Here is a 23150-nt window from a genome sequence, read left to right as displayed (position 1 = left end):
TGCCCAAGAAAAATCTGATCAAAAAAAGAAAAACGAGAAAGAAAATAAAATTCAAGCAAACACCAACAAAAGAAGTGAAACTGCTATATTGTGATCCACACTCAGTTCTCTCAGGGTGCAGACGGCTCTTTTCAGCCCAAGTTCATGGAACTTCTTTGAATCACCTCATTGTAAAAGAGAGCCAGGTCCATCAGAACTGATCAGAGCATCCTGGTTGCTGTGTACAATGATCTGGTTCTGCTCATTTCACTCAGCATCAGTTGACAGGAACACTTCTTGTCTTAGTGGTGTCTGGGTTGGCCCACATGCAGGTACTGGTTCAATATGCTTTGGATCAGCTCAGGTCAGACCCATAAGCTTTTCCTGAGCATAAAACCTTCAATGAGCCAGAGACTAATTTCAAAGACATTTTCCTTGCTCAGGTGTGTGTTACCATCATCAGGCAGGCAAGGCAACAGCTGTTCAGTGAAGGAAAGTAGCAGGAGCATCACTGCCGAGCTGGCAGGGGAGCTAGGCTGGGTTTCTGGGTCAGTCTTCTACCGGGCCACCGCAGAACTGAGGGTAGACAGGAGATGAGAGAGCCGGAGGAGGGCTGCTTCGGGCCCGTCAGCTCAGCTCCGGAGGCTCTGGTTCTCCAGGTGGTTTTCTCGGTGACATGTGGACGTTTGCCTTCCCTCCTGTCGGGTTCTCCCTCCTCCCTCTCCCTGCTCTGTCCGTGCAGTGGTTTGCACTGCAGGCTGCTGGACGTTTTCAGGCACAGCATATAATAAAAGAATGGCCGGTGAGGAGACTGTCACAAGATCAGCGAAAGCTGCAGCCCTTCCCCAATTTCTGCCTCTCTCAGAGGTCTGACCGTGAATAGGTGAGAGTTCTGACTGGGAAATTTACATCAAATCATACTCTGCCCAAGCTAGAAGTCTCTTGGAGAGAAATCTTAATTTTAATTCTGCTATTGTTAGCTGCAGCAATGTTAGACAAGAAAGACCTTATTAAGTCTCACCTAAGAGGAAATGGGGGAAAACATTAGGAAAGCACTTTATAAGAATTCCTCAAAACAACTGTTACTCTCTTATTTTGTAGGCACCAGGGCTGTTGTCTTTTGAAAAACGTTTTTTAAAATATACTACTGAGCATTGTTTGTGCTGATTAGTTTTCTTCATCTTCCTCTCTCCTTTCTGTTTGATTTATTTTCATTTAATCCAATTAATAGGGCACCTCTAAGGTACAGAATTTTAAAAACAGGTGTCAACTCATCATTTACATAACATCTTGGCAGCTTAAGGCAGTGTCAATATGTTTGTTTGCCTTGTGGGAGGCAGAAAGGTAGGGCCAGGGGGAAGAAAGAGACTTTTTACCGAAACAGAAACCCAATTAGTTGTGAAAAATAAAAATAAATTATCCCCGGTCTCTACCATTGTTTGACAGCCTTTCATACAACCCCAGGGAACAATCATTCTTCATCACTTTCTTTTTAATTCTATTTCTTTTTTCCTCCCCCATTTTGTTTAGTATTCTTTGTTCCTCTCTTTTAAACACTAATGTTTAAGTGACTAGAGTAATAGTATGAGGACAATGGCACTAAATTGGAAATCTGGAGAGGTGGGTTCTAGTTACTAACCACAGGAGAAACTAATCAATTTATTTTATTTCTCTGGATCTTTGTTTCCTCATCTGTCGAGAGAGAGTTTGACTAAATGAATTCTACAATCTCTTCGAGTTCTTACATAAATGGCACTTGGTTAAAAAAACAAACCAACAAAAAAAACCTAGCATTTACATAGTATTTTAAATTTTCAAAGTCCTTTTACAGATGTTATTTCAGTTTCTTTTCATAACAACATTGTATGAGAGGTGTTATTATAATTCCCATTTTACAGATGGAGAAAAGAAGGCATCAAGGTCCTCATTCTATTTTGTCCTCAGTGCCTCATGTCTTCCCTTAATTTATAATTCATTATAAACAAAAACAATGCAAAATAAAAAAGGGCTTGAGGTATCTGATTTCGTTATGGGTCAATTCCTTTCTGACAAATCACTTTTGGTTTCCTTAGTTGAATCTTCATGCAGGTCATACCTGTTGGCCAGGGAAGTCCCCTTTAGCTCCATCCTAATTCTTTTCTTTTGCTCCTTCTGTAGTATTTCACTTAGTAATTTTTTCAGTCCTCATGGCTTCAACTATCCCTATACAGATGATTCTCAGATTTATTTGTCTAGTCCTAACTACTCTCCTGAGTCTTATATATCTCCAACTAACTACTGGACTTTTAAAGAATATGTATTTATTTAATATTTTATTTCCCCAGCAATGACATGTAAAAACAATCTTTAAAGGTTCATTTTTTTAAAAATTTGAGTTCCAAATTCTCTCCTCCTCTCCTTTATTCCCCTTCCCTCTCACTAAAAAGGCAAGCAATTTGATATGTTATATATGTGCAGTCTATGATGATATTGTGAAAGAAAACACAGATCCTTTCCCCCCAAAACCTCAATAAAAATAAAGTAAAAAATGCATTCAGATTCCATCAGTTTTCTGGAGATGGATAACAGTTTTCATTATAAGTTCTTCAGAATTGTGTTGGATCACTGTACTGATAAGAATAGCTGTATTCACAGTTGATTTTTATATAATACTGCCAGTACTCTGCATAATCTTCTCCTGGTTCTACACATTTCACTTTGCATCAATTCATGTAAGTCTTTCCAGATTTTTCTGAAAGCATCCTGCTCATCCTTTCTTATGGTACAATAGTATTCTATCACAATCATATGCCACAATTTGTTCAACTCTTTGCCAACTGATGGGCACGCCCTCAATTCCCAATCCTTTGCCATCACAAAAACAGCTGCTGTAAATATTAAATCCTTAAAAAAAATTATCTTTGGGATACAGATCTAGTAGTGATATTTCCGGGTTAGAGGATATCCACAGTTTTATATAGCCTTTTAGGAATAATTATAAATTACTCTCAGAATGGTTGGTTCAGCTCACAACTCTACCAATGATGCACTCATGTCTCAATTTTCCCATCTACCCACCAACATTTGTTATTTTCCCTTTCTGTTATATTAGCCAATCTGAAAGTGTGAAGTGGTAGTTGAAAGCTGTTTTAATTTATTTTTCTCTAATCATTAGTGTATAGAACATTTTTTTCATATGATTATAAATATAGCTTTGATTACTTTGTCTGAAAACTACCTTTTCATATCCTTTCACCATTTATCAATTAGGGAATGGCTTTTATAAATCTTAGTTCTCCATATATTTGAGAAACAAGAACTTTATCAGAAAAACTTGCTATAAGTTATTTTTCAATGTTTATAATTACTAAATGTATCTCCCTCTATCCTATTTCCCCTCATTTATCCTACTCTCTCTTTTCTTTCACCTTATCTAATCTCAAAAGTATTTTGATTCTGACTACTTTTTCCCCCAATGTACTAGAAGACAATTTGCCCCATTCAACCTCTCCCTTTCCTCTTCTCTTTCTTTCTCATCCCTTAATTTTATTTTATTTTTTTAATAAATCATCCATCATATTCAACTGACACTCATGCCCCCTCTGTCCATACACACACACACACACACACCCATGCATGCCTTCTAACTGCTCTAATAATGAGAAAATCCTTAGAAGTAACAAATATTATCTTCCAACCTCAGAATGTAAATAGTTTAACTTATTGAATCCCTTATGATTTGTTTTTACTGTTTACCTTTTATTCTTCTCTTGAGTTTTGTACTGAAAAGTGAAATTTTCTATTCAGCTCTGGTCTTTTCATAAGGAACACTTAAAAGCTCGCTATTTCATTGTCTCCTGAAGGATTTTACTATGTTTTTCTACGCAGATAATTCTTCATTGTAAATCTAGTTTCTTTGCTCTTTGAAATATCATATTTCAGTCTTCATATGCTTTAATGCAGAAGCTGCTAAATCTTTGTATTATTCTGATTGTGGCTCATAATATTTGAATTTTTTTTTGATTGCTTGCAATATTTTATTTTTGTCCTAGGTGCTGTTGAATTTGGTTAAAATGTTCCTGGGAATTTTCATTTGGGATCTATTTTAGAAGATTGATGAATTCTTTTAATTTTTACTTTCTTTTTATTTCCTTTTTACTTTTAATTTTATCTTCTAGTTCTAGTATATCAGGGTGGTTTTTCTTGATAATTTTTTAATGATGATGTCTAGGCTTATTTTTTGAACATGGCTTTCAGGTAACCTAATAATTCTTAAATTATCTCCTTCCTTTGTAGGTCACTTGTTTTTTCTAATGAGATAGTTCCCATTTTCTTCTATATTTTTCCATTCTTTTGATTTTGTTTTATTGTTTCTTTATGTTTCATGGAGCCATTTGTTTCCATTTGCCCAATTCTAATTTTTGAGAAATTATCTTCTTCATTGAACTTTTATACATCCTTTTCCATTTGGTCACTTCTACTTTTAAAGGAATTATTTAATAAAATTTTTTGTTCATCTTTTTTCAGGTAGCCAAATTTTGCTTTTTAAGGAGTTCTCTACAGTGAATTTTGGCATACTTTTTTCCATTTGGCCAATTCTACTTTTCAAGACATTTTTTTTCTTCACTGCATTTTGTGCTTCTTTTGTCATTTGATCTGTTTTTTTTTAAGTTGTTCTTTTCTTCAGTATTTTTATGTCCCTTTGTTGTCTTTTTTCAATTTTTTTTTGCATCACTGTCATTCCTTTCCCCATTTTTAAATATCTCTCTTATTTGATTTAAAAAATCCTTTTTGAGTTTTTCTGGGAATTTTTTTCCAGCCTGAGACCAATTCACATATCTTTTTGAGACTCTGGATGAAGGAGTTTTGATTTTATTGTCTTTTTTTGACTTTGTACTTTGATGTTCCTTGTCACCATAGTAACTTTCAATGGTCAGGGTATATTTGTTGTTTGCTCACTTTACCAGCTCATTCCTTGAATTTTAACCTTATATTTTTGGACTCGGCTCCTGGCTCCTGAATGTCTCTTGGATATAGAATAAAAGGGCTTTTACAGCTCTACAAAACCTGTCCTCTTTCCCCAACTGTCCCAGGGGTTTTTGTGCAGCTAGTTCTGGGGGTTCTATAAGTTCTCAGTTCTTCCAAGGTGGTATGAGGTAAAGAGAAATGTGGTCACTGCTCTCTTGGCTTGTGCTCTTACCTGTAAGTGACTGACTACAAGAACTCTGTTTCCTTAGAATTGTGACCAAGGTCCCTACTCCCTTGCAGTCCCAAGTTCTGTTGTGCTAATTCTACTCTTCCTCATCCTGGGACTGTGTATATGTACCCTATATATATGTATGTGTGTATTGAAGCAGCCAGGTGGCAAAGTGCTGGGCCACCTGTGAGTTCAAATCCAGTCTCAGACACTTTTTAGCTATATGATCCTGGGCAAATCTCTTAACTGTTTGCTTCAGTTTCCTAATCTGTAAATTGAGCTGGAGAAGAAAATGGAAAATCATTCTAGTATCTCTGCCAAGAAAACCCCAAATCTGGTCACACAGAGTCAGGTGTGATAACAACTTAACAACAAGATGGTAGGAATAGGTGAATGATAGAACCCTACAGAGATGAAGCCCAGAGAAGGAAGGCTGCAGTAGCCACCCTTAGTCTACTCCACAAACCCATCAGATCCATCAGGAGAGGATTTTTCATAATGTTTTTTATGGCAAGGTCAAATTAATTTGAATGAGTGTATGAGGAATCTATGAAAAAGAATATTCCACACTAAATATTCTTCCTGTGGCGGCATCCTAATGTAACATGTCAATGAAATAACTTTAATGATACCACTGAAATATTTTGAAAAAACATCATGCCTGAAATGTAATTAATCATGATTTCACCCTGTTTCCAAGTAACCATTCAGCAAGTACCACATCCAGGTTTGACGATGCTGTTGACCAACCCACAACCACACCACCTGGTGCTTACTTTAATAGCAGGGCACGTAGTCTTTAATAATGAGGAACAATTTTCACTTTCAATAAGGCAGGGAAGGTAAATGCAGTTAGTAGAATGGGGGACTGACCATTCCATCTGCTAATAAAGATTAGCATTGGTTTGGTAATTAATTAGGGCTGCTGAGCAGATAATCAGATGAACTCTCTCTAATGGTCAGCAACAGCTTCGGTGGCTTCTAAAGAGATAGCATCAGAGACTTCCAAGGAGATAGCACTGATTAATTAGCTGGCTGCAGAAAGATGGCTGTATTCTGAACTGCAGGGCACAGCAGGATTCTGACGGCATGAAATAAGCAGCTTTCAAAGACCCAGGTAATAACCTTCTTCAGTCACAGAACTTCGTCCTCTAGGACAGACAGGATTAAAACAAAAACAAAATCAGGTGTTCCGGCCCAGCTTGCTGTTTGGATTTCCTACCAAAGATGGAAGAGCTTTGAAAACTTACTTTGTACACACAGGATACCTGAGCTAACCTCCTCAAACAAAGGCTGGGTTTGCCCTTCAAGTACTGTTATAGACAGAAGGTTTTCTCACTTTTGCTAAAAGTAGTAGAGACCTCATTAAGGCATTTCCTAAAGTTTTATTTCCACTCATCCATATTAATCTCTTACACTTGTAGAGCACTTGAAAATCATTCTGCAAGAACTCCAATAAGCTATCATCACATTTGTTTTACAGACACGAGCAAGAAAGAATCATGAAAAATGCAAGCAAGAAAAAGTGGTCATTAGTACCAGTGTATATTTGATCTAGATTCAGATTTCTCTGTTCACTTCACTTCTATTTTCTGCCTCTGATAATTTTCTGTCTGTGGCACTAGCTTCTATCTTGCCAGCCTTGCATTTTGAAGGAAAACCCTTTGCCAAGGTCATCACATTAGGGACTGTAGGGGAGGGGAGGAGGGGACCAGTCAGGAGATTAATGTAGGGAACATAATAAACCAGAGCTTTATGTTTAAAGCTCTGGGCCCTCCCTAAAGCTATGCATTTTGAAATTGGTTACTATTAATTAAAAAAATGAAAATTTGTCAGTACAACTTCTTTTTTCTTTGCACATTAAATGGGTAAGAAACTGGGGCTAGACCTTTGATTTCACTAATAAGGAAACTCCCTTAGCGAGTACAGGTTGACACCTTACATCATAAGAGTCATAGAGCACAGAGAATGACTTGCCAGAGGTGTTAGAAATGAATCTGAATCCAGGTATTCCTAAATCAAGGTCAGCTCCCTCCATTATGCTGCTTCTCAGGTAAGAATACCCTTAAATTATGATTTCTTAGAAGCATTTACACAGTGATCTTATTTAAAGGTTTTTTTTTTTTTAAACTCATTCTAAGAACATGTTAGGTGATGAAAGAAAGTTTCTCATATGAGCTAATATCTACAGATTCCTGACTTCTAAATGAATGAGATTAAATTAGAATTCAATAATAATATTAATAATAACCATGACTAGCATTTATATAATGCTTTAAGGTTATCAAAGATCTTTACAAATATTTTTTCACAACAACCCTGGAAAGAAGGGTTTATCATTATCCCCATTTTATAGATGAGGAAATTGAAGAAAGCAATTAAGTGACTTGCCTAGGTCACATTGCCAGTAAGTATCTAAGGTAGCATTTGAACTCAGATCTTTCTGACTTCAGATCCAGATCTCCAGCCACTAAACCATGCTCCTATTTTAGAGATCATTTAACTACAGGACCATAGACCTAGAGCTGGAAGGGATCTCAGAGGCCATCTGGTCTTTTACAGATTAGTAAACTGATGTCCAAGGGGATTGGTTAAATTTCATGCCCAAGATCATAGAGGATTACCAAAGGGATAGGATTGAATGTGAGGTACTGGCACCAGAGTTAGGGCACTTTGGGCCTTTCCATTCCTGCCCAATGCCCAAACCTAATTAGAGGAAGGGCTTCAGTATAATTATTTTATTATTCTCCCTATCTTAACTTGAGCACAAATATGGATTCTTATTTACCATTACTCTCATTTCCTAGGTGCTATCAGAGGACTTAAAGATTGCAAAGTTCACAGAAGTTCAATTTGAGGCATTGAGGATGAACTCAAGGTTTTATTTACTTCCAATCTAGTTATTCATCCATAAATGTCAGTGTTTCTGACCCTTGAAAGCTTGTATGTTGAGTAGACTACTCAGTTTTGTGTTAGATTAATAATAATAATAACAACATACTATCTAGTCAAAAAACCAATATGTGTAAAAAATGACTTATTAAGAATCCATTTACTCAAAAAGTCAAGACTCCATTCCTAATATAATAATTCAATAAATATCAATTATGATTTATAATAAACATATATAATATTTATAATACATGTGTTAATTATGATTAGAACACTAATAATATACATAATCATGCCAGATTACATCATAGAAGTGGAACATATGTTCACTTTCCAAATGATAAGACAGAAATTGTACCTCCAATGTCCTTCTAAGCAGTTGGCAAAATAAGTCAGCTTATAGTAAGACCGCAGCATGATATGACTTGCCCAGGCTTTATACATTATGTATATCAGAGGCAGAATTTGATCTTCTTAGATTTGCTCTGCCTCTCAGAAAGTGAGATAGCTGGGATAGAAGTGGGGGCAGAAAAAGCAAAGAAATAGAGCTCCATTCCTGGAGGCTCAACAAAATACATTTATATATAAAACTCTGGGCATGAGCATAATTTTCCTCATCAAAAGAGATCATCAATGTGGATTTTATCCTCTTACAGATTGCTGCTGTGTTATTCAATGAGTACTCTCCGGCCTATGGGATGCTTTTCTGCATCAGGCAGTAAATTAAATCCCACTGGTAAATTCCCACTTATCCTCTACAGCTCCTTCCTAGAAGTCATGTCTGTTTTTAGCCTTTCATTGGCATGAAAGTAAATACAGCACCAGGCACCCTTTTCCCCAGAATTATTTCACATGGAACCAAAAACTCTGGTTTTCCTACCCAGATTTTCATCCAGATTCTTTGGGGATGATTCATTGCTGGCTGTTGACATTCCAACGGATGACATTCCCATAGACCTCTCTACCACCCAAATGGAAAAAAGGGCAAGAGACAGACAGAAAAAGGGCTATCAGTTCAGTACCTAGGCTCTTCATCCAAAAGCACTCCACTCTGCATTGGAAATGGATTTCTCTCTGTGAGGGATGGCAAGTGATCTTCCTCGGTGCTCTCAGAGACTTAGCATATTCAGGGCTAGGTCTGGGCAGGAAACCCCACACAGAGCATGGAGACCTGGCAAAGTGACTGAATCAGCGGTGTGAGTACGTGTGAGGGAGAGAGACCAGAGACAGAGAGACAGAGACAAAGAGATGCTGGAGTTTTCCATAGGATTGTTCACACTATCAGCTCCAGTGAGCTACTGGGGTCACAAAGAGTTGGGCTGCTACTTCTGCTGACAGGCAGGAAAGTCCCAGCACAGCATCCCCCATCCCTGGCCCACATGAAAGAAGACTGGTCTTTAAGAGAGAGACAGGAGAAGCTTGCTGAATCCTTTCATGTGCACATTTTTTAGATGTAGGAATCCATGGGGCAGAGGGTTCCTAATCCAAGGTCTGTGAACTGGATTTCTAAATGTTTAGGGAACTGTGAGAATGATTGGTTTTCCTTTGTAATCCTGTGTTTTATGCATTTAAAAACATTATTATGAAAATAAGAAGCTTCAGCAGATTTCTAAAAGGATCCACAGCACACAAAAAAGTTGAGAAACATGGCTTTTTTATATCATTTATAACTAAAAAATAGTACAAATCAGTCCCCTAGCTCCTGACGGGATCTCTTTACCCCCAAATAATGTTTTCTTCCTTATAGCTTTGCACAGTGCCCAGAGTGTAGTAGGCACATAATGATTGTTTATTGACTATTGATTATTGATTCATAGCCCTTTCTTCATTAGGTACTATTCTCCTCTGGTTACTTGTGGATGTTTAACATCTCTAAGTTACACAACTGCCGAGTTGATATTCCTAACACTCAGGGCTGACTATGTGATGCTCCAAGGCTGTTGTTACCTCTAGGAGAGAATACAAAGTCCCTTGTCTAGTACTAAAAGCTCTTAGAATCTGGCCCCTTCCTATCTTTCTGTTCTCCTTACAAATGACTTTCCCCCAATGATCTCACTGACCTCATTAGCAATAATCCGTTTTCCATCTCTGTAGATTTGTATTGGCTGTCTGTCATGACCAGGATGATCTCTTCTTTATAGCTACCTCTTAGGAGGCCTCAAACTTTTTAAATAGGGAGCCAGTTCACTGTCCCTCAGACTGTTGGAGGGCCGGACTATAGTAAAAACAAGAACTTTGTTTTGTGGGCCTTTAAATAAAGAAACTTCATAGCCCTGGGTGAGGGGGATAATCGTCTTCAGCTGCCGAATCTGGCCCATGGGCCATAGTTTGAGGACCCCTGTGAGATAGATATATTATCTTGCTTCCTTCAAGACTTAGCCTAAGGGAGCAGTTGGGTAGTTCCAGGTTGAAGACCAGCCCTGAGTTCAAATCCAGCCTCAGAGACTTAATGGCTATATGGTCCTGCTACAACCACAGACACTTAAAAAAATGTTTGTTGAATTGAGTAGAATCTACTCTGCTACACTGGCCAGTGCTTGCATTATTAATACTCAAGGAATTTTTGATGAATTATTTTCTTTTATGCTCAGTCTTACCCCTAGCCAAATTTGGTGGCAGATCTGATGGAACAACAGCAAAGCCTTAAATACTTGTTCAGAACTCGGTAGAGAAACATCTCCACCCATGGGCTCTGGGTTACTGAATATACTGAATATTCTATTTATGTGTCTGAGCATATCTATATTTCTATTTATGGACTGTTTAATTCCTGGACAATGCCTTATTCTTATTAATTTTATTCTCTCATACTTCACACAGAATTCAAAATTCCATGGATGGTGCTGGAGGGAAGGAGAGCAGAAAAGATTTTCTTGCTGTCTCTAATTACAAAGACTTAAGATTCAGTATCTGGAAATTTAGTATTAACCAGAGCTACTATGGTTTCAAATTTTTCTTCTCTATCAAATCAGATGTAATTAAGTTTGGAGATTATAATAAAGGCTTTGGTGAGGAGAAATTGGTTTGTTTTGGTATGGCCCAGAACAGTGATTTCATCAAAGGGTGGGAACTTCAGATGTGGAAAATCTTCAGATTCAGGGGGATGTAGTTTAAAGTTTAGAGACCTGACTAGTCCTACTAAGAGATTAAGTGATTTATTTAAAGTCATACAACTAATTGTTGTCAGGGACAGGATTAAAATAAGATTCTCCAAAGATAGCCTTCCCTTCAATACCTACTGTGCCTCTCAATTAAATCATTATCCATTGATATTTAAAAACATCTTATTCAAGACAGTTAGCTGACACAGTGGATGGAATACCAGTTCTAGAGTCAGAAGGCCCTGAATTCAAATTTGATCTCAGACATTTAACAGCTATGTGATCTTGGGCAAGTCACTTTACCCCACCTGCCTCCAAAAATAAGAAGGAAAAAAATAGGCTTGAACTTCTAGAATGTTAGCCTTGAGTAATGAAAATAATGAAATTTGCTTGTATATTCATATTTCCTTGGAAAGAATGAAAATGATCTCTATTCATGACATCATTTTCAGTACTACCCAGGCCATCACAAATCTGCATTGGCATTTTCAGGTACATTTCCAAAATCTGATTCAGGAAACTGTCAAATATCATCTGTTCTCTTTGTTCTTTTTTTCCCCCTCCAACTCTAATGGCATTATTTCTTTATAATAACAATTTTTTTTTGTTTTTGCTGAAGGCAGACCACCTGGATCTCTCTCATAATTACACAAATAACACATTTTCTATAGAGATTTGTTTATATATAACACATCTTAGCTGTGAGAATCAAAATCACAGCACATAAGAAAAATGAAGTGCCATTTATTAAGTAACCCTCTGGGAAAGGGGAAGAATCAAGGACTGGCCCTCAAGAAGATACTGGGAACAAAAAAAAAGAGTTCTTGATTTGAAATTATACTGAAAAATACTAAGTTTATCCATTTTGAAAACGAACCTTCTATCTCCTGCCTACCTCCTCTCTTGTCCTCCAGTCTGGCAGACCAGAGACACAAACAAAATCCTCAGCTGTAGCACAGCATTGGGGTTCAGGCCTTGAGGACACCCTCGATTTTTCAAGATCAGTTTATTTTTGTTTTATTCTGTTTTTTTCTAACCTTGAGCTCAGGCTTAGACTGAATAATTCTGATTTCCCAACCGACTCTACCTGTTTCACCTCATAGTGTAAGGCAAGATGTGTACTTTTATGAGTAAAAATTTGTGCTTTTAAACTTTTATAAGTCTCTCCATCATCCACCTGCCAAGTCTTCAGTCAGTTGTTGACTTTTGAGATCCCTCCAAATTAGGAAGGAGACCTGTTCTAGTAAACCTTATCTCCCTCTGTTCTGCAATAGCAATCCCTTTTCTAATTAGCCCAATTTATTTCCCCCACCTATACCAGGATATACCCATCTTTGTTTACATTAGGTAACAGGGTCATAGATTTAGAGGTAGGAGGCACGTTAGAGCAGGAATGGGCAATGGCTGGCACACGAGCCTTAAGCTAAGGCAACCCCAGGCTTTGATGAGCTGAAAGCTAAGGACAAAAACCTCTCGCTGCTTGAGTTCTTTAAGCTGATAATTCTGTGTGGCCCACTGATGATGTTAGGAATATTCAAATGATCCCTGGCAGAAAAAAGGTTCTTCACTCCTGCTTTGGAGAGTATTGGTTCCAATCCCTTCATTTTAATATAAAGAAAACTGAAGGGGATGAGGGCAAAGAAAAATGCATTTATTAAGCATCTTCCAGGTTGGGGCAGTTGGGTCACCAGTGGATAGAGTGCTGGGCGTGGAGTCGGAAGACATAAGTTAAAAATACAATCCCAGATGCTGGCTATGAGACCCTGCGCAAGTCATTTAACCTTGTTTCATCATCTGCAAAACGAGCTGGAATAGGAAATGGCAAACCACTGCAGAATCTGCCAAGAAAACCCCAAATGGGGTCTCACACAACTCAACAAAACAACGTTAAGCACTCACTATACAAAAGCATTGGTAGCTAGGTAACTAGAACTCTGGACCTGGAGTCAAGATGATCCGAGTTCAAATCCAGCCTTAGAAAATTACTAGTTGGGGCTGCTAAATGTGCAGTGGATAGAGCACCGGCTCTGGAGTCTGGAGGTCCTGAGTTCAAATTCTGAGTCAGGACTTACTAGCTGTGTGACCCTGGGCAAGTCACTTAATCCCAAATGTCTTAAAGAAAAATAAACAAACAAATAAATGAATGAATGAATGACTAACTATGAGATTCTTGGTAAGTTATTTAACTTCTGGTTGTCTTGGTTTTTTGAGCTGTAAAATAGAGATAATAACAGCAGCTATCTCCTATGGTTGTTGTGAAAATCAAATGGGAAATTTGCAAGGACACACATACTCACATATATAAGCAATATATATACATGCATGTATATACTATCTATATATATTGAGGGAGATAAGGGTTTAGTTTCTAATTTGGAAAGATCTCAAAAGTCAGGCAGATATAGCTATATCTATATATATGTACACATATACAAATTTCCCATACATATGTTTATATATATTTTAAAGTTATATATGTACAAGTATATCTACACATATATGAATATATGGAAATATATGAAAATACATTCATATTTATATATGTGTACTATATATGAATAAATGGAAATGTGTATGTACATTTCCATATGAATTATGTTAGGAGAGAAAAATCAGAAAAGGGAAAAATCATGAGAAAGAAAAAAATCAAAAGAAAAGGGGAACAAAAGATAAAAACAGTATGCTTCAATCTGCATTCAGTCTCCATAGTTCTGTCTCTGGATGTGGATGAAATTTTCCATGCAAAGCTTATTGAAATTGCTTTGGATCACTGAATCGCTGAGATGAGCCAAGTCCATCATTGTTGATCATCACATAACGATCCTGGAGCATTTTAACTTGATTTCACTTTACCTTGGCACATGTACCTGTTGGTCCCAGAACACCTTTTTGACCTTTCTTCTCTGTCAGTAATATTAGTGAAGAAATATTATATGAGGAAAAGGGAAACTAGGTGGCACAGTGGATAAAGCTCCAGGCCTGCAATCAAAGACTCATTTTCCTGAGTTTGAATCTGGCCTTTAGATACTCACTGGTTGTATGACCCTGGGCAAGCCATTTAACCTTGTGTGTCTCAGTTTCATAATTTGTGAAATGAACTGATTTTCCTGGTTTTGCTCACTTCATCAGTATAGTTCATCTAACTCTCTCTAGACCTCTCTGAACTCATCCTGCTGATCATTTCTTCTAAAACAATAATATTCCATAACATTCATATACCATAATTTACCCAGCCATTCTCCAATTGATGGGCATCCCTTCAGTTTCCAGTTTCTAGCCACTACAAAGAGGGCTGCCACAAACATTCTTGCACACGTGGGTTCTTTTCTCTCTTTGACAATCTCCTTGGGAAACAGGCCCAGTAGTGGTACTGCTGGATCAAAGATATGCACAGTTTGATAGCCCTTTAGACATAATTCCAATTTGCTCTTCAGAATTTAAATGGGATATTTGGAAAGCACTTAGCATAAGGACTGGCATGCCATAGGTACTGTATTAATGCTATAATTAAAATAAGCACCTCAAAGATATTTATGTCTGAGCCAGGATTAAAACCCAGATATTGGATTTAAACTTGGGTTTTAAGTCCAATGTATTAATCATCATATGATGGACTTTTTTCTAACCTAAACGGCACACATTCTTTAAGTCCCACACCCTCCAGGAAACTTCCTTGTTAACCAAAACTGACCTTTCTCCCTGAACACTCATCCCACAGCCTTCACTACACATTTTTCTTTTCTTTTTTGGTCCAAACCTATGATTTCCCTCATGCAGAGAATTCTGGGTACAACTCTACAAATATCAACAATTCTGTAATTTATAGTCTAGAGAAATGCCTTGCCTGTGACTGCCCAAGGACATAGAGAAGAAGAACCTTCAGAAGTAGACACTGAATTCAGGTCTTCTTGCTTAGGAAAGTAGCCCTTCCATCTCCTCCTACTAGGTTACCTCTATAGAGCTTAGTTCTTAATTATGCATTATATTATAGTTTTCTTAGTTTCATACCCTGCCCTTGAGCTATACACTGGGTAACGTGGGGACAAGGACCATGCCTTTGGCTTTGGTATTCACCACTGGACCAAGCAGAGACATAATAGGTTTTCATAGAACACTGTTGTTCTTTAGTCATTTCAGTCATGTCTGACTCTTCGTGATCCCATTTGGGGTTTTATAAGAGTAGTTTGCCTTTTCCTTCTCCAGCTTATTTCAGAGATAAGGAAACTGAGGCAAATAGAGTTAAGTGACTTGTCCAGGGTTACACAAGCAGTGAGTATCTGAGGCAAGATTTGAACTCAGGAAAATGAGTCTTCTGATTGCAGGCTTGGAGCTTTATCCTTTGTATCACCTAGCTGCCTTTTTCCTCATGTAATATTTATTCTCTAATATCATTCACAGAAAAGAAAGAAAGGTCTAAAAGATGTTCTGGGACCAACAGGTACATGTGCCAAGGTAAAGTGAAGGCAAGTTAAAATGCTCTGAGGTCAATTTTTTTTAAAACCTGAGACTCACTTAGCTTTGTCCTATCCTAGACACAGTGGCCCACAACACTGACCAGATTCTCTGAATAAATCATTTCTCTCTGTTCCACTTAGATTTAGATGTAGTTGCCAGAATTTTTTTTCTCCCCATGAAAGGTATTTACGAGGGAGAGAGGTGACTGGGAGACTTAATGTGGGGACAAAGACCACTTTCCAATAAGATGAGTAGCACTGTAGGAATCCAGGCTAGGCTCAAAACGCTTTTCTCTGGAAGCTCAGAATTCCAGTGGGTAGCGATGAAAGAAACCCAAGACTCAGGGTAGATATGGATAAGCATGTCTGCTTCCCTGACTCTGGGCTCTGCCTTAACCCTGTACAACACAGGAGGGCGGCTGCAAAACGGAAGGTATCCCAGCTCTCTCCCCCACTGCACACAGCATACATACTAATCTAGAAGAGCAAAGAGAATAAAAGTATTTTAATACGCCACTAATCACCGCACTGCATTCATTACTCAGAAGGCGTTAGCAAAAATAAACTACACTCCAGTATTTTTGCCAGGAAAACTCCAAATGGGAAAATGAAGTTACGTATGACTGAACAACAACAGGAGGTAAAAAATACTATAAACATTCATATATTTGTCTATGTATACACACACATATAATATATATTATATGTATATGCATATATCTGTCTATATAATAGTAGATATACATACTTGCATACAATATGTACATATGTATATATAACACTACAGATAAAATATATAAACACATATTCGTGTACATATAAACAATATGTATATGACTTTGTATATATGTAATATCATTTAATAAAATAATATATAAATACATATATTAATAATCATATCTATATCTATCCCAATAACCCAGATATCAGAAACCAGACTTTATTTTTAGAACCACAAGTTCACAACTAAACCACATTTATTTTTTCTAAAATTTTTCCCCCCAAAGCTCAAATACTCAAGGAATTATAAAACAGCCTTCTCAAATGATTCAGTTCTCTGCTACCAAACAAACTGGGAATAAAATGATGTTTTCCTGCCACCTAGTGGAAACGAGGCAAAAAAGCTATCAGGTCATAGAATTTAGATTTCAAGCTAAAAGTGATCTCTGTTTACAGAGATCCGGAAGTGAGCTGGTTGGTTCCAGGTCAAAAAATTTCTCAGTAGCAGCTCTGGATTTAAATCTAAGTCCTCTCTTTAGCTTCAAAGCACATACTCTTTGTCCATCTGTGCCCATATTCTCAACTGTGAGAAACAGACAAGCACCTTTCTTCCAGGGCTTTCCATAATCTTTTCTTGAGGATCTAGTTTTCACCTGGAATCAGGTCAAGAAGAGGAATAAAGAGGGAAGGACTTGCAGCAAAGTCCCTGAGAAAAGAGGAAAAATGATCTTTGATGTTTTCAGCTGACCTAGCCCTCCCTGGTGAGAATCCTAGCAAAGTGAACAGATACAAAGTGGGGAGGGCTGTGGGAGATGTAGGGACCTTGGAGATTTACCTCACAAGGAGATTCCAACCTATATTTATCTATGCATAATAAGTAAGCAAAATGCCCCTTTAAGCTCTAGAGAGAACCCTCCAAGAGGATGAATGGAGAACTCATTTATCTGTAGATAAGACTAAGCAACAAACAAGCAATTTTTAAAAACAGTATCACTTCACATAAAATAGATAAAATGTAACAAGGCTAATAATTCCGTATAACATCCAAAAATACAAAGAGGGATCAATGAATCATTGATTCAATGTTGGACACAAGGAAGGATGAAACATATGGAAGCAATAGTGCTTTAAATGAGAACTGAGCTCAAGTTGTAGAACTCCAACTCCCCATTTAAGGATTTTCAGTTTAGTTGGACACCAGACATTTATCAAGTGTAGCAAGTGATGTTTGGCTGACATCTGAGAAGGAAAATAAGCCAGGTTTATAAATTTGGGAAGCACTTTCATAGAGATGATGGTTACATTCATGGGACTTGAGTCAACAGGTAGAACGAAAAAAGAAGGCCGTGGGAGAGTCTTGAAGCACATCCATGCTTAGGAGCTGAAATATGGATGATATAGAGAAGGAATAGCTATTTAGAGTGGAGGACCGGGGGGTGGGGACATGTTATGGAAGCCCAGGAAGAAGAGACTATCCAGGAGGGAGCTGATACAGGAAGAGCTGAACAAACTGGGACAGATGAATGTAAAGGAATACTGTCACTGTAAAGCAATAAACACTAGGAGCTTGAAGCTTACTATCCAAAAAACTAAAATCTTGGCAACTGGTCCCATTGGGAAAAGAAATGGAAGCAGTATCATGTCTTATATTTGTGGACTCAAAGATCACTGCAGATGGCAACTGCAGCCATGAAATTATAAGAAGCTTGCCTTTTGGAAGGAAAGCTGTGGCAAATTTTGGACTAAAAAGCAGAGCTGACAAAGATCTATATAGTCAAAGCTATGGTTTTTTCAGTTGTATGACCATGAGAGATGGACTATAAGGAAAGCTGAGTGCCGCAGAATCGGTGCTTTCAAATTGTGGCGCCAGAAAAGACTTTTAAGAATCCCTTGGACAGTCAGGAGATCAAGTCAATCAATGCTTAAGAAAATTAATTCAGACCATTTTCTAGAAGGTCAAATACTAAAGCTGAAGCTTAAATATTTAACACATGATAAGACAGGACTTACTGTAAATGACCTTGACATTGGGAGAGATTGAAGATATAAGGAAAAGGGAACAATAGAAGGTGAACTGGATTGTATCATAGAAGCAAGAAACATGAGGTTGGATAAATTTTGGGAGACAATGGAAAATAGAAGGACCTTCATGGGGTCATGGAGACAGATACAACTGAACTCAACTATTGAACAATAATAACCTCAGAGGAGGACTCCATTTTCTGGGAAACATGGAAAAGAAGATAAACTTGCTTTGAGAGCCATTTACTTAAAAACCACAAATGTGAATTATTACAGACTTCTGGATAGTAGAAGATAGAAGGGCCTATCTATCTAGGCATGGGATCATGAAAAATTGAACACAACTGAATGACTTAACAACAAAAGAACAACAGAAATTTAAAGAAATATAGAAAGATTTATGTGAAATAATATTATTTGTAGGAAATTTTGTGAACTAAAAAAAGAATTACTAGAATAACATAAACAAAAAATAAAGATGAATACTTTATAATAATTATTATTTTTATTATTGTTTTGGACCAATCCTATAATTTAATTGGCTTAGAGAACAATCCATGGAGATAATTCCTCTATGGAACTCCATAATGAATAATTTTAGAAAGTTTCCATGGGCACCAAGAGACGTTGGAGAGTCAGAATTTGAACTTTTCTCTTTCTCTTTCAAAGACTGGCTCTCTATCCACTAAGGCATACTGTTTCTATTTCATCATACATCTTTCACTTCCTGAGCATGGATGTCTCTGGTCTTCTTTTCTTCTCACTCTATCTAATTATAATGACCAATAAGCCAATCCTGACTCCGGAAGAGATAAGAATATCGCCTTCTTTTCATTGGAGAAGTAATATAGACAGAGTGCTGGATTTAGAGTCAAAGACCTGTGTTCAAATGCTGACTCTGTCACTGGTACTCCTTGGATGGCCTTAAACAAGTTATTATATTCAGTTTGCTCATCTATAAAAACTAAGGAATTGGACCAGAACTCGCTCCAACTCTAAATCTATGATAATGAGTGAAATGTTGCCATACAGAAATGATGGTAACCTTGAAGAAAGTAGTTGCAGGAGGGCAGAAATCTCACAGGCTAAATGTAAGGGACTGATAAGTAAGTAGGGGGTAAGGGAGCTTAAGTAATGGAAGTTCAGAAAGTATAGAAAACTTTTTCTTAAGGCAAATGGTGGGGACAAGCCAAGTTTGAAGATGGGCAGGGTGTGAAGGGCAATAGGATAAAAAGGGCAAGGAATTAAAAGATGGAGGCAGTATGTAATTGATCTGGTTCACTGTGTTAATTCTGTGAAGGCAAGAAGTATGGCCAGAGAAGGGGTGCTAGTCGAGAGTGCAGATTTGGAAGACCATGGGGAAGAAGAATAGGGGTGAAGCAGTGGGAGAGATTACAGGATAGAAGATTAGAATTAGAAAGGGAAGAAATCAAAGCTCTCTACAGTCATGTTAAAAAAAAATGCTCTCAATCACTATTGACTGGAGAAATGCAAACTAAAATAACTCCAAAGTACCATTTTACATCTATCAGATAAGCTAATATGACAGAAAAGAAAAATGACAAATGTTGGAAGGGATATGGGAAAACTGGGATACTAATGTACTATTATTGACAGAGTTATGAACTGATTCAATAATTCTGGAGAACAATCTGTAATTATGCCCATGGGGCTATAAAACAGTACAAATCCTTTGACTTAGCAATATTTTTACTAGGTTTATATCCCAAAGACATTATAGAAAAGGGGAAAGGACATATTTGTGCAAAAATATCTGTAGCAGCTCTTTTTTGTGGCAACAAAGACCTGGAAATTGAGGAGATGGCCATCAATTAACTGGTGAATGATGGAACAAGTTGCAGCATATGATTGTGATGAAATACTATGTAACAGATAAGTGTGATAATTTCAGAAAAATCTGGGAAGACTTATATGAACTAATGCAAAATGAGGTGAACAGAACCAAAATAATACTGTACAATAATAGCAATATTATAAGATGATCAACTGTGAATGACTATTATCTATTCTCAACAAGACAATGATCCAAGACAATTCTAAAGGACTTGGAATGAAAAATGTTATCCACTTCCAGAGAAAGAATTAGTGGAGTCTGAATGCACATTGATACACTTTTCTTATCTTACTCTTTATTTGCATTTGTTTTCTTTCACAAGATGACTGATAAGATAATATGTTTTATATGACTACATATATATACTCTATGTCAAATGACTTACCTTTTCAAGATAAGGAGAAGGGCTAGAAGTAGGGAAGGAAAAATTTGGAACTTATATTTTATTGTTGTACTATATTATGAAAATGCTTGTTTTTATTCCATAAATTAAAAATAAAACAAATTAAAAGAAAAATGTTAAAAAATATTTTCATATATAATTGGAAAAATATATGCTTTTAAAAGTCTACAAAATGTTTTAATTATGAAGGCAGAAAGTCCCGAACAAGGCATGGAACTCCTAAAGAAAGGAAGGAAGAAGACACCAAACAGAAGTTATACAAGATAAGGAGCAAGCCTTTAGCTCATTCCTGAGACACTAGAAATGGAACCTCTCTAGTACTTCTGGCTCAGCTCTGTCAAATCTGCTCAGGCTCTATAAATAAAAGTCTCCTTTAGTACAGACTCATCTGCATGGCATTCACTTTGGTTTCTATAGAAGAGGAATGACTTCTGTAAACCACTTGTAACTGAATGATTATTACCAATAAATCAGTTTATAGAATCAACAAGCATTTATTGAACTGTTTCTATGTACCAGGCATTATGCTGGATAGAAAATGGACATACAATTAAAAAAAAAGAAACAATTCTTACTTTTAAGGACATAACACAGAGGAGACAATATGTGTATATATATATGGATTGCAAGATTACTGTGACATGTGAGAACCATATTGTATGTCAGAACAAGATTTGGCAACTAATTGGATGGATCTATAAAGGAGAGAAAGAACTGAAGATAGATTCAAGTAGTGACTAGAAGAATGTGTGTAGTGAACAAATTAGGGAAGCTTGAAGGGCAAATGGATTTTTTGGGGAAGACAATGAGTTCCATTTTGGACATGTTTACTTCATAGAGCAAGAGATTTGGAGTAAGCAGGAACCTAACTTGGAGGTCATTTACAACTAACGTCTTCCTTTGAAATGCCTATGGGACATTTATATGACAGGAAGTAGGTGATGTGGGAATGATCTCAAGAGAGATTAGGATGGGATAGATAGATGTGAGAGTCATCTTCCTAAAGATAACTGAACTCATCGGACCCAGTGAGATCCCCGAGAGAAAGAGTACAGATTTAAAACAAAACAATTTACCTGATCATTGACAGGATGGTGGATCGATCAGGCTTGGCATCCACAAGGTCATCATCTTCTTCTTCTTCTACATCACTTGCTCCTTGCTGCACTTTAGACTCCAACTCATCTGCCATCTGTGTGAATATGTGAGTGTATAAATAGACAGACAGACAGATACCTATAATATATCTATCATGTAATAAATAGTTCACTTGTATAGAGTGCTGGGATTTACAATGAATTTTTCCTGTAAGTGCTCTGTGAGAGAGGTAGTTCATTTTTATAACATTTTAAAAGTGCACAACTTGAAGCACAGAGTAGCAGTGATTTGCCTGGGCTCACACAGCAGATAAATATCAGAAATCGAATTTAAGCCTTCTTACTCACATCATTAAACTGAGCTTTCATTAGTATTGAGTATACACCATCTCCACTTCAGCCCAGTTTAGAATCAGTAACCAGTGGAATGAGTGGCTTTCTGCTTCTCATTTACCCTGCAGAGTACTATCAACCTAATCTTTCCTTAATAATATTTTTTATAATGTTGCTTTTCTATTCAAGAATCTTCAATGACTCCCTTTTACCTAAAGCCATCCAGTCCAAACTCTTCTTGCTGGCTTTCAGTGTATTTTATAGTCTGACCCCAAATTGGTCTCTAAGCCAAATCCTTAGTCCCAGAGCAATACATACCATGTTTGCTCCCAACTAACTGTATGTGTTGCCATCAGTTAGGAAACTTGGGTTATGATCCCAATTTTATTATTATCTTGATGTAAAATCTTGGGTAAATAACTTCCTCTCACTGAGTCTTAACTTCTTAACCAGGAAAAATGAGAGGTTAGATCAGAATGTTACTAAGATTCTTTCCAATTTTATATTTTTATTAATGACCTTTTCCTGTTTTTCTCATCATCTAAAATCACTGTAATCCACAAATATTTGCTTAGCATCTCCTTGTTGCAAGGCTTTCTGCTTGGCAGAGGAAATAAATGTGTATAAAAATGGTCTTTTAATTTTTTTTAATTTAAAAACATTTTTTAAAAAATGATCCTTTTCCTTGACATATACACAGTCTAGATGGAGAGGTAGATCTTAGACATAAAGGAAGAAATTATTATACAGGTTATCAAATGCCAAGAGCAGTGTGGACATTGAAGATTGTGTTAGACTCCTAGTATCTAAGGGCAAGGCGGGGGTGGAAGGAGGGAAGAGAAGAAGGGAGGGAGGCAGAGAAGAGAGAAAAGGAAAAAGGGATGGAGGAAGGAAGGGAGGAAAGTAGGAGAAAGGAAGGAAGAAAAAAGGAAGGAAGGAAAGAAGAAAGAGGGAAGGAGAAAAGAAGAAAGGGAGGGATGGAGGAAGGAAAGAAAGAAGGGAGAGGGAGAGACGATAGAAAGAAGGATATAGATAAGGAGGGAAGGAAGGAAGGGAAAAAGAAAGGAAGAAGGGAGGGGGAGAAGAAGGATATATTAAAGTGGGGAGATACGAGGCAG

At 37.1% G+C, this 23150-nt stretch overlaps 1 protein-coding gene across 1 annotated transcript in view; it reads right to left on the bottom strand.

Annotated features, from left to right (window-relative positions):
- The window catches only part of CASP7 (caspase 7), a 52970-nt gene that overhangs the window by 15739 nt on the left and 14081 nt on the right, over positions 1-23150 (bottom strand). Inside the window, exon 2 of the mRNA XM_051981467.1 lies at positions 21679-21794. Within this exon, the coding sequence (XP_051837427.1) occupies positions 21679-21794 (116 nt within the window). The remainder of the gene's footprint in view (positions 1-21678; positions 21795-23150) is intronic.

The sequence above is a fragment of the Antechinus flavipes genome, chromosome 2, assembly GCF_016432865.1.
Source record: "Antechinus flavipes isolate AdamAnt ecotype Samford, QLD, Australia chromosome 2, AdamAnt_v2, whole genome shotgun sequence".
Lineage (NCBI taxonomy): Eukaryota > Metazoa > Chordata > Mammalia > Dasyuromorphia > Dasyuridae > Antechinus > Antechinus flavipes.
Note: the sequence above shows the minus strand (reverse complement) of the source record. Positions and strands in the feature narration are given on the sequence as shown.